This window comes from Cyrtonyx montezumae, unplaced genomic scaffold, assembly GCF_038088225.1.
Source record: "Cyrtonyx montezumae isolate F1298 unplaced genomic scaffold, pur_monq_1.0 scaffold_0, whole genome shotgun sequence".
NCBI classification, from domain to species: domain Eukaryota; kingdom Metazoa; phylum Chordata; class Aves; order Galliformes; family Odontophoridae; genus Cyrtonyx; species Cyrtonyx montezumae.
The window spans coordinates 1259632-1271944 of record NW_027071824.1 but is presented as its reverse complement, the minus strand read 5'-3'; the positions used below and the strand labels follow the sequence as shown (position 1 = coordinate 1271944).

General features: G+C 37.2%; 1 protein-coding gene across 4 annotated transcripts in view; it reads left to right on the top strand.

Annotated features, from left to right (window-relative positions):
- PLCB1 (phospholipase C beta 1) overlaps positions 1-12313 on the top strand; it is a 367244-nt gene that overhangs the window by 198932 nt on the left and 155999 nt on the right. For all 4 annotated transcript variants that reach the window (XM_065738851.1, XM_065738058.1, XM_065740515.1 and 1 more), the window contains exon 4: positions 11023-11163. In XM_065738851.1, coding sequence (XP_065594923.1) covers positions 11023-11163 — 141 coding nt within the window. The remainder of the gene's footprint in view (positions 1-11022; positions 11164-12313) is intronic.

Below are 12313 nucleotides of genomic sequence, written 5' to 3'. Positions count from 1 at the left end.
GCCTTCACCACAGGCTAATATTAAAGCTCACTGGTTCGTTGTGTCAAAAGGTCTGTGTGTCATTCACAAATGCTTTCTGTGGGAAATGCTTTGCACTGTTTGATTTATCTGACAAATCTAAATGAAGAAATTACAAACTACTGGATAAGGGCCAGGCCACTTTTAAAAAAGCTTAAATTGACAAAAACCATCGCAATGGAAATGTTTTATAGAAGCTTTTAAATTCTGTATTTGGTTGGTACACACTGGTGAGTTCTGTCTTTGTACAAACTGTATATGAAAACACATAGTGTCAGATGTTGTTGTTTTGGGGAAGAGACATAGAAGATATTCTCATATTTGCAGAATATTCTTCCAGTTTTCTACATGGTAATTATTTATGTGTTGGAAAGGATCCAAGTGGATAAAGCATATCCTACGTGCCGTAATTTTATGTGCATGGAATAGCTGTAACTTGCTTTTCCAAAAGCATGAGACTTTATGACCTCTCAGAAATATTTTCATCAAACCCTGGAGTGCATGATTTTGCTCAGTCAAATGCCCCGCTGGGGATCCTCAGGATATTTGACAAAACAAGGACTACAGCACTGCCCGGGACTTTGCTCAGCTCCGCTCAGCTCTTGGTGCACTCTTTGGCAGCAGCCTGGCTGTTAGGTCCATTTGCTCCAGTTTTTGCAACTGAAAGCTGATTTACTGAATTAACTAACTGCTTGGGTAGTTTATACACACAGGAATATGTTTTATTTTCCACTGCTTTGAAGGCTGTTTTATCCTTCAGTTTCAAAATCCTCTTATCTAAATGAAACAGCCTTAAGTTGTTGGATGTAGTTCATTAAATTCTTGGATAACTAAGAGTCTTTCTATCATTTAGCAAGTGATATTAGGAAAAAAAAAGTGTCGATTCTATTTCTGGGTGTAAGAAATTGAATTCTTTGCAAACTGGCATGTTTAAATGTTTAAACAAGGCATGTTTAAAAAATAATAACTTTAAATATTTTTTGCCATTTTTTCACTCTTACTCAACTACTGTAACTCCATATCGGTATCTGATGTGAGGAAAGTTGTTAAGGATGTAAATTAATGCAGAGTTCCAGTTTTCTCTTCATTTCACTGCATCATGTAGTTTTTGTATTTAGGGATTATCAAAGTTCTCATGGTTGTTTTCGAGGTATTAAACATCCTTTGGTTGGTGATAAACATCTTTATCACATGGTGATAAAATGATGCTTAATTATGTCCACCTTGGGAAAGAGTAACCAGTGAATATCAGGGATGCAGCTGTACTTCTAGCTGTTCACCGAGTATTGTCTGCTTTTGTTAAGAATATCCACTGCTGACTGTATTGGTTTTCCTCTGAACCATAGGAGAAACTAGTAAGGCAGGAGAAACTTGAAGGACCAAGTCGTGCATGATAGCTGACATTACTTTAAATAGTTGTTTTTCCTAATGCTTCTTATCAGTATGGGCAGATATGTCTATTTATGAGCAAATGTTGGTCGTTTCTGTAACATATACACAAAAGTTGTTTGCTGTGCCAAAAGATCTCCAGTTGGATTTTTCTTCTTGAGATGTTGCAGCCAATTTTTCTTGGGGACCATTTCCCAAATGTTCATCTCAGAATTCTGATATTGTTTGGCTGCTCTCAAGCAGGTAGTATTCAGGATTTCCACTAGGACTGTTCTCCAAGTTGGTGTGTTACGTGCTTCTTAGTCTGATATCAGATTAATCCATCCACAGTGTTTAATATTCCTTTTGTTGATTACTTCTCAGTACCACAGAATACAAAACAAACAGTTTAAAATAAACCTCATGACTTTCCTGCAGAATTGCATCTCTCTGCAGCTGCTCATCAAAGACAGTTCTTTTGGGCTGTTCTTTTCTCAGCAGTGATTGAACACATTTCCTATACTTTCACAGGTAGTAAAATTGATTTGTCATGCAACCACCCAAAGCCAAATTCTGAACTTTTTCCTTGTTTATTTTGTCTATTTTGAGACACAACCAGAAAACACATCTGTAGTTCTTTACTCGTGCTCCTAGAAGATTGTACTTTTTTTTGTTTTTTTTAAGTCATATTGTGTTCTAAAATAAAAATCTGTTTCTGCTCTAAGAAGTTAAAGTCTTCTTAGAAAAATCATCCTCAGGAGTAAATGAAGCTGACCAGCTTCTAAGAAACCATCTTAAATAATTTATGTTTCTGTTATAGATTACTATGTATAGTTCACCATCTTAAGCAGTGACCTCACCTGGTTGAATTACTTATCCATGTGGCTTCTCAGCTGATACTGTGATGGGAATTGGGATTTCAGAGTCCAGACATCACTGAGGTAACAAATGCTCCCTTGCCATTGTGGCACCTGACTCAGTTGCCTGCTGAGCTGGATGGTGACCATGAGCTGGGGGCAATCCTACCTCAGGAGATTTGCAGGAAATAGGCTCATCAGTGCTGGCTAATTGTGCAACAAATTGCAAGAGTCTGTAAATGTATCTTTGCTTCTGAATTATTTCACTGATATGTAATAAAATGAAGTTAAGGTTTTGTGACAACTGACAGCACATTAGAACAGTAGTGAAATGAGTGTTCCAGTGTGAGAAGGATCGCTGTCTGATTTTCAAGGGCTGAGCAGCCAGTGCTGTCCAGGAGGGCAAAAAGCATACTTGGAGCTCAAGCAGCTTATCCTTTTATTCCTGCAAGTCTCGATGCCATTCCCTATGATGTCACTAGGGCAGAATCTGTTGCTGCATCATTGAATTTGTTTGCTATACTGCTAATGAGTTTCTCTAGAATTAAATATTTGCATGTAATGGGAATAGTGGTTGTTCACAGCAATTAAAATCAGGTAAATTGAAACCTTTACCGATATGCATCCCATATGACTTTGTAATTGAAAAAACAACAAAAAAAAAGTTATAGCAACTACTATAACCTAGAGTTCTCTCAGTGACAACAGCAAAATATGTCTTACAAGCAGGTAAAAAGTAATGCTAGTGTGACCAAGCGGGACGTCTCATTCTTTTATATCTGCGTAGCTGAAATGATGCAGTAATAAGCAGCTCATTAATAAGATATTTTCAATTACAGCTTTCTGTGTTTCATCTGTTATTTTTATACCTGCTGGATAGTTGATGCATTCAGCACTACAGACCGTCTGGATGCACATACTTCCACCAGCTGAAAAAATACATTAAAATGAAAGCTCTAGCCATTATAGAGCACTCATAAAAGCATAGTAGGCATTCATGCAGTTCCTATCATTCAACTGGTTCCAAGCATTTAGATTTTTACAAAGACTGTATAAATAGCTGAATAGCTGAATAGTACCTCTGTCTCTGAAGTAACCCTATTAAAATAACTCTCTGCAGCGTTTCAGAATTGGAAGAACAATACCTCAGGAGATTTATAGTCATGTGGAAATTCAGCTGTTCTTCCAGCTATTCCTGCTTGTATGTGGTATGTGAGCGACTGTACAAATCATCTGATTCTAAGACTTGGTAGTTCCAGTAGTCTAATATAAACTCAAGAAAATGAATTAACAGAAGGAACATGAAAATGAGAGATGTTTCTTTTCTCCGCTTTCTTTTCCTCTCTTTCTTTAAAATCACGTTGGAGAAACACTCAAAGTACTCTGAGAAGGGGAAAAGTGAAAGAAAGTGTGTTAAAGGTCATTTTTAAAATAATGAACCATTTGCAGCTAATAGAAAGGGATAATAATGTCAGTGATCTAGAAAACATCTAAAGGAGTATTGTTCGTGGTAGTAACTTTCTTCTAGATATTTTGCTTTTTCTAAGTTGTCATTTAAATTAATGTACACTGAGGCATAAAGTACTTTCATGTTAATCACAACCACATCAAAAAGGACTGAAAAATACCACATGTGGTCCACTTTTACATAGGAAGTTCGTATTCACCCTTGAGCTTGGTTAGAATGAGGAGTCTTTAAATTGTGCCCAGTTTAAAGCTGGCAAACTGAAACTGTGAAAAATGGACATTAGAAAGCAGAATCAAGCCCATCTGCAGGATGAGTGTTGGCATCCTGTTCTGTCTTGAGAGCATGAGAGCATCGGGAAGCTGGGCAATGCTCTAGGAATATTCCATTTAATTAGCTGGGCAGATGGTCAACTTAAGTTTAGTCTGATTTGCTTAGAGTCTTCTTTTAAGAAACACCCTTTGGTTTTGTACACACTGAGATAATTTACACAAGAATGAAGGTTTCAGTTTTTAAACAAGACACTGACATTATTTCTGTGCATAACTAGTATTATGTATTGTGTATACTATGCCAAACTGGGACACATTTTGGAGCCTCAGAAATGAGAAGCAGTTTCAAAGAGATATTTGCAGATATTTTGGTCATTTATTGATCTGATACACTTTTGCAAGATGTATGAAGACGTATTTATTAACAGAAAAAACATAGAGCACTTTTTTATTTTTACCGGACTACACATATTTCAGGTTTAATGATAACGAATTTGGTAAAAATGACTTGATCATGTAAATGAATGTATTTATATATCAAACTTCCTGTGAATTCTGTGTAATAGTACGGAAGAGACTTTGGAGAACACTGTTTTGAGTATCTTTGATGTACTAATTGGAGTATATTCATTTCACATGATTGTTATTAAGAAAGACAGACAAAATCCTTTCATCAAGTTCCGTAGGTGTGATTCCCGTGTATGGACATTCTGTCTAGTCTGTGAAAGGCGTTGCTGCAAGATAAACTATTGATAGCTTTTACTTTGGTCTCAACAAAGGAAGGATTGAGAAAAAATGTGTTACTTTGAAAGATGAATCTGTCAATCCACTTGCTTGGAAGTTTTCAGGCCTGCGGTGCTGCTGAGGGATGTGTGACAGGAACAGTATCTGAACCAGCTCTGAAATCTGAATGAGGATTGGTAGTGGTAAATTTTATTCAATTAGCAAGAGCATTTGGCTAGTGAAGGTCAGACTGCTGCAGCTCACCCACTTCCTAAGAAGCAGTGTCAGATTTGGTCTTTGCATGGAGGGGCTTGGTTTGTGGGACCCCTAAAAAGTAAGTGTCTCCTGTAACCCATTCACACCCATGTTTCATGTGCTCTGTAGGAAGAGAGGAGGCTGTCAGGTGGGTATTTCATTCATGGCTGAGATAGCTGGGAAATTCCTCCCTGGGGAGATGCTTTGTGGGCCAGCAAGTCAGTGCTTGGCTCATCTGCTGACGTCCTGAGTTAGCCATGTTGTAAGTGGTTTGGTTTTAGGAGAAGCTCAGTATTTCTTTACTCATTCTGCCCCTACTGTAGCTACTTGTGCTTCAAGTGTTAAGGTCTAGCATTTGGGAATCTGGGTCAAACATTCAAAATGTACATGCTCTCTATATGTATATATATACATTTTTGTTGATGAGCACGCTGTGATAAGGCATTCTTGAAGATAAGACTGTTCTATTTCAAGAAAATCTGTGGGAGTTTTTTCTTGGCCAGTGTTACAATATAAAGTCTCATTTTAACAAGGTTCTTTGTTTAATTTTAGCATAATGATTGAATGATTCATGGAAAACTCTTTGCACACAAAGTTGTCGAATTAAGCTTCTTTTTTCTCTCATCTCCCTCTTTCCTGGGATACCTAAAGTGCTAGGAAAAAAAAAACAAAAACCAAAAAACAGTTTTCAATGTTGGAAAATCTTATTCCAAGTATTGGAACTAAAGTCTACTTTAAGCTTTGTTTCAATTTTTTCTAGTGTTGAAGTTGTCAGGACACAAATAAAACAATATGGGATTGTTAGACACTTTAGAGTCTGAGGAATATAGAAATAAAAAACATGTAAAGCATTTAAAAAGTACAACTAAATGTGCAATTCTAGCTATTCCTGTATATCTGAAATTTTTACTTCATTAAATACAGTGTTATGAACTAAGAATTTTCTCATATTTTTAATGCCAGAAACAGAGAACGTTTGGAAGTCACAAGTCAGACTGACAGAAATGATGGAAATAGTTGATTTACACTGAGGCTGTAGGCAGGGTCTGGTGGGTTGCTTTTTTTTTTAGCCATCTTTTTTTGAGAAGCTTTGGGATCCATCATATACCTATTGCTTCAGTAGGACTCCAGTATTTAATTGACAACTTAAAGGTGGTGTTTTCCTGCATGTGATGGAGAAGAGAATTGTTTTGATTGCCAGCTCTTTGGGAGTAGGGCAGGGATGGCATGTTATGTGCACTGGACTGTAGTACACAATGCATGTTCTCAGCTTGTGTAATTTCATCTGTATGCAGCACAAACAAAGGAGTCCTGATCTATGCCTGCCACGCAAAATGTAGAGTATCATGACAGCAGTTGCAAGTGAGAAATAGGACAGCAAACGCTACTGTTACTGCTTGTCTCAGGCTGTGCTATTTTCTATAATCATTTAAATTGTTTGCATTTTAAATCAGTGTCTTCAAACACCAAAAAAAGATTATCTTGCAGCACCATTGTCAGGCACCTAAAAATTCTGGCTCAGTCTTTTGATACTCTTCCAGTTGGCCATCGTGTTGTCCATAACTCTTAGGCCCTGAGGGAAGTCTTTAGAGTCTGACAGGCTCTGCTCATGCTTAACATCCTCCTGAGGACAGGCAGCTGCTCCCAGGAACGCTGCCATTGCTCAGTGAAGCATTAGGAACACGAAGGGTTGCACTGCATCCGAGGTGAGACCTTGGATGAGTCCAATTCAGTGTTTGAGTGCTGTGCAAAGTGAATCCTAAATGCTTTTGGCTTGGAGGAGATAAGGGAGAGCTGGATAGCAGACAGGTTGTTGGGAGGAAGCTGGGTCACAGCTGCCTTCTGTAAGAAGTGACAGTGCCTCATTATTTATCTGATATCCAAATGCTTCATGCAGCACGAGGTGACTGCAGCCGCAGCAGAGCTCCTGGGCTGCTGCTTGTGTGGTGACTCTCTGCATCAAATTAAATGTTGTGAAATGTATCATAAATTGGTTATAAGGGCTAATCTGTAAACCTTCCCGGCAGCAGCATTTTACATATATGTATGGCAGCGTGCTTTGAAAAAAGGAGCACATCCTCTCTCAGACAGATGGTGTGCAGCAAGTTCTCAGAAACAAGTTGAAAGAGACAGTGATCGTATTAAAAGATGTGCAGCACTTGCTGTACGTGCAGAGGAGAGCACACAGTAATTGCAATTCCAGCACTGAGCTACATCCTCATAACACCAGCCACGGCTGAAAGCGGTCTTTGCAGAGACTGCGATTAAAGTGTCATTGTCATTAAACTCCTTGGGTTTACATTATTTTTATGATTTCCAGTGAAAGAAAATACAGCAGGAGAAAATGTGGGAGTCTGATTGAAATCTATTTTTATCCCCCTGTACACAGGATCCTGGTTTTTAACAAACCATCTTTATTTAGTGGTAGAAATTCCACAATCCTTTTCTTTGTATTTCCGGCTGCCTTTTTCTTCTACTTTCTATTTTTGTTTTAGATTGATTTATGGTATATTTTCATTGGGTAGTTTTGTAAAGAGACGACTACGAAACTAATAGGGAAGGTTTATTTTATTTTATTTTATTTTTCCAAAGAAGCAGAGACTCCTGCACACCTCTTGCCTAATTTTGATTTTTAATGGGTTCTAATGCTGTTTGTGCCATCCTTGTCATCTCCTCTGTACTCTCCTGCTTACACTTCTCATCTTCCCCTGGGAATCTGTCAGCCTTTTAACTGCAGAGAGGTCATAGGATAAACACTGGCTTTCCTGGCCTGGCTTCAGGGGCAGTCTTCAGGCAGCTCTACTCATTGAGCTGGAGTTCCTGCTGGACCTCAGTGGGAGAGAAGATGCAAGCTAACACCCAGACCTTTTGAATAAGAGAGATGTAAGATGTTTCTTTGTCCAAAATAATTAAATCATTGTGTTGCAAAAGGAAGTGGTGTGACTTAAAAGGGGTTTGTCAGTAGCCTGCTGCTTACTGAGCATCCCATGGACACGTTTTCTAAAATGACAGAGCTTCAACAACTCAGATGTTTAAAAAATGACTATAATCAATACTGAATAGATGTCCCTCTTCTGAATGTCCCCCTAACAGATTGATATGTTCATAATGTGGCCCCAGTCTAGCAAAGACCTTACTGTCAAAGCCAGTCTGCCTGTTCATGAGCCAGTATATTAAATGCAGCTGCAAACAGCAGCAGACTTTCAGTCTCATTCCTCAAAATGGAATTATCAAAATAATCCACTTTACATAAAAGAAGCTGAATTTGGTTATGCTGCTTAGGGTTTTTTGTTTGTTCGTTTGGTTGGTTTTTGTTGTTGTTGTTGTTGTTGTTCTGTTTTGTTGTTTTCCCATATGTTTTTCTATCGGCATAATCTTCATCTCCACAGGAAAGCCTGCTGACATTTTTAAAGATCTTTCTTACATAGAGTTTTGATAGTCTTCAAGATGTTGATAAAGGATATTTTGCTGATCTGCTCAGAAGCATTTGCAGTTATGTGTGGTAATAAAGGAGAAGAGCTCCACTGCCATGGCAAATACATCCATGGCAGTGGTGAGAAAGGGCCTGAATTCTGTTAGTATCAAGGTTATTCCCTTTTCACTGAACCCATAGATATAGATAGGTAATAATCTTTTTTAAGTCTGTGCAATGGAGTAAATTGCAGATTATGCTTAAGTGGCTCAGAATTCACAGTGAATGCCCTTTATTAATAGGTGCTACATGGCAGGCAGGTAATGTGTTGCTAGAATGGATTGTGTGTTTTAAATTTTGTTAGAGAAGTCTTAAACAGGATAGAAAAATACCCAGCCTAACAAGCCAGCTCAAAGAGAATAATCTTTCTTATTTCTTGTCTTTAAAACCTGGAGAAAAGTTTTGTGATTTGGAAGACCAGCTTCATACTGATGGTTGGCCTGGTTGGCCACTTATTGTGCACTTCTAAAGCCCTTACTGAGCCAGCTCCAAATTGTCTTTTTTTAGGGTGATTTTGCTGTGAAAAATTAATCATTTCAAATACGGTTCTTCTTTTGTTCTGTGATTCATGACTAGAGTGGATTTTAGACAAACTAGAGGGTGATCCATCAGAGATGCAACTTATATTTTATTACAAATGTAAAGTGAAAGGATTACCTTCTTTCTTAGTTTATTGATGTGATTACAGTTCATCACCAGCAGTGATACTGTGAGCAACAGCTTCAGCCAGGGAAAGGAGGAAAGGAGTGACAAGTATGTGAAAGAGAATGAAAACTGACACAGTCCTATCTGAGATTATGAAGAATGATGTTCTTCCCAGCCAACTGCTTTTGCAGAAGCATTTATCAGTTTGATTTTGGGCTAGAAAAAGTAGGAATTAAAAAGGAGATGAGTTCTCATCTCTCAGAGAAATTAAACAGTGCTTTATAACATTCAGCCTGTAAATAAAATAGAAAGTAACCCATCTAATAGTACTCCATCACTAACGTAGTATCTTCAGGGCTTTTTTTCTATATCCTAATTAACACAATTTCTTTGTCTTTCTTCAAATCCGTATCGCTGGAACAAAGCTACTGCTTTTGTATCCCTCTTCTGCCTTTCTGTTATATAAAAACACATCATTAATTTGTTTACTCATGAAATCTTCTTTGTCTCGAAGTGCAAACATATTCCTCCTTTAAAGTCTCAGATACGATTATTCCGTTTTTCTGCAACATTGGCCATTGTACCTAGTATTTAATGAGGCTTAGTGTTCTGTGACAGACAGCCTTGTAGTTTCTTTCCTGTTAAAGAACACCATACTTGAAAATGTTCTCGCAAACCTTGCGAAATACTTGGTGAATGTATGCATAACTTTTTGTATGCATAACTAATTGTCTTTTCGACTGAGGTCTTGTGGATGTACAGTTTCATGTGAGGTCCACAAGAAATGGCTCTTCTTACCATTTTTTTAATATAAAATTTAATCTGCATTAGTTGAAATTTTGATTGCTTTTCAGAAGTTACTGAATATTAAGAAGTACTGTAAATAGCAAAGGTATATCAGACAGTGGTGGGAAAAGGTTCATAAGAGGATGAAGTGCAGCCTGCATTACGTATTTGTGCAAGTTTTGAAATCTCTACACAGAGTCATTTTCTGGATTAGTGAAGAAATTGACTGTAATCCTGTGATAATCTAATTTGCTGGCCTTTTAAAATATTTATACCAGACTGAAAAATCTTGCTTGATAGGAAACCTGAGCTTTCAAACCATACTGACCCTATTAAAGGATTTGATTCAGTCATGCAAGGCTTCTTTTCATCTACCTTTTTCTTTATAAACTTTATCTTGAGGTCGTCAAGCACCATGCAGTTTTCGTGCTTGGTGAGTGCATTTCTTGGAAATGCTGCACCCTAATCTGATAGAAACTTGTAAACTACAAAATAACCTGAAATTGTTATTCTTAAGGTTCTGGTGAAGTTGAAGTTCAGGCTATTGTTAGATAATAAAATAGTGAATATATATCTTTCCTTCATGTAAATGTTATGTAGTGAAATAGATATCATAATGTAAATAATGCATAGTCTTTTGGACTTGAAGGAGAGCATCACTGAGCTTGTATTAATCATTTTTTAATAGTTAATGTAGTCAATTCCAGACAGTCTTTTTAATTTGTTATGAAAATCCAAGTTCTCGTTTCTTGAGCTTTATCTATAATCTAGTAAAATCAAGAGTGAATCCTTCTGCTGAGGCCAGTACCCTTTGAACAGATGGTGTACATTTAACAAGTGAAATAGTTCACATCTGCCTAAGAGCCAAAGTAGCTGAGAATAGGAGTTTGCAGCCATTAACTGGACTGTTTCTCATCTCTACTGTACTAAGACAGACTTCAGAGGCTTTGAAAGGTTTACAGCGTGATTTCTTTATTATTAGTATGAGGTTTTTTATTATATTTTTTATTATTATGAGTTAATAACATTCAAAATTTTAATGAAGAATTAATAGACCATAATGTAGTATGATCTCATTTCAAATATTTGAAATAACACAGATTTTCAAACCCTTAGTATTTGCAGAAGATCTTAAATATTTTGTGATACGGTTACTTGCAGGATCCCAAACTGCGTGAGCTGCTGGATGCTGGGAACGTGGGAGGTCGACTGGAAAATCGAATGATAACTGTTGTCTATGGACCAGACCTGGTCAATATATCATACTTGAACTTGGTGGCATTTCAAGAGGATATAGCAAAGGTAATACGCTTTTATCTGTGTCATATGAAATTAATGTTTTTTAAAGTATTGCTTTGAGATATGGATAAATGAGATTAAAGTGGAGATTGCTATGAAATGAGCTTCAATTCTGTTATACAGTTACGTTGTTCCATATGAAAGAAGAAATGTGCAATCATAATTTTCTGGGAATATATTCAGCAAATTTCATGTTGCAGATGTATGTGCTCATCTTCAGAACATTGCTTGTTACTCCAGCTAAAGCCCAAGAAAGAACTGTGAAAATAATCATATATGCAAATGATTACTCTGCTGTAAGGAGTATAAGACATATTGCTGTCTTTCAGTGGTTATCACTCTTTTATGCTTGCTTTATGTGTTTTATTAGAGACAATCTGTTGACTTTTTATGGCTGACCTGTGTCAGACCAGTGTGAGGCTACTTGTATCCTCAAGTATGTCAGCAAGCAGACACCTAATATAACTTGCTGTCATGACATTTTCTACTGATCTCAAAATTCAGTTTTACTCAAGCATTTTTCCTGCCTATATCTCTTGAAAAAAATTGTACTTTAGCAAAGTAATTTTTTTCCACGCAGGCAGGCAATACTTTTATTTCTGTTCAACAAACCACATCAAACGCAGTTGTGTTTGGCAAACAAGTTACAGTTGTTACTTGTACATGTTCACTTTTTTCCTTTTTTCACTCTCTGTACAACTTAGTTGTATTTAATGAAGTGGAAACTCTTGGATTTATCTATTGGAAAATGGCATCCAAAAGCACCTTCTCTTTCCACTTCCATTCATGTAGATAAATTCAGGTGGTAGCCTTCAGATAACCATGCACTGAACACACTTTCAAACAGCTTTCATCCTAGAATCCAGTAGGTTGCTCTGAAAAGATAATTTCTCTATAACCAACTGCTGTTTAACAACGGGGAAGAGTTACTCTGTTGTTATTCAGGCACCAGAAGATGTCAGACCAGTTGAAAAATTGACCAAGTGTTAAACCTAGATGGATTAATTTTTGCTTGCCAGCTTTCTGCTTTCTTCATTTGCCAATTGGTGAGTCTGGTGGGAACACTATTCTCTCTGTTTCTTTCATATGAAAGCATAGAAGCAGAGTTCATGGTGATCCCACTGACTGCTGTGTGGGTAGTGGTGTTCTCAAA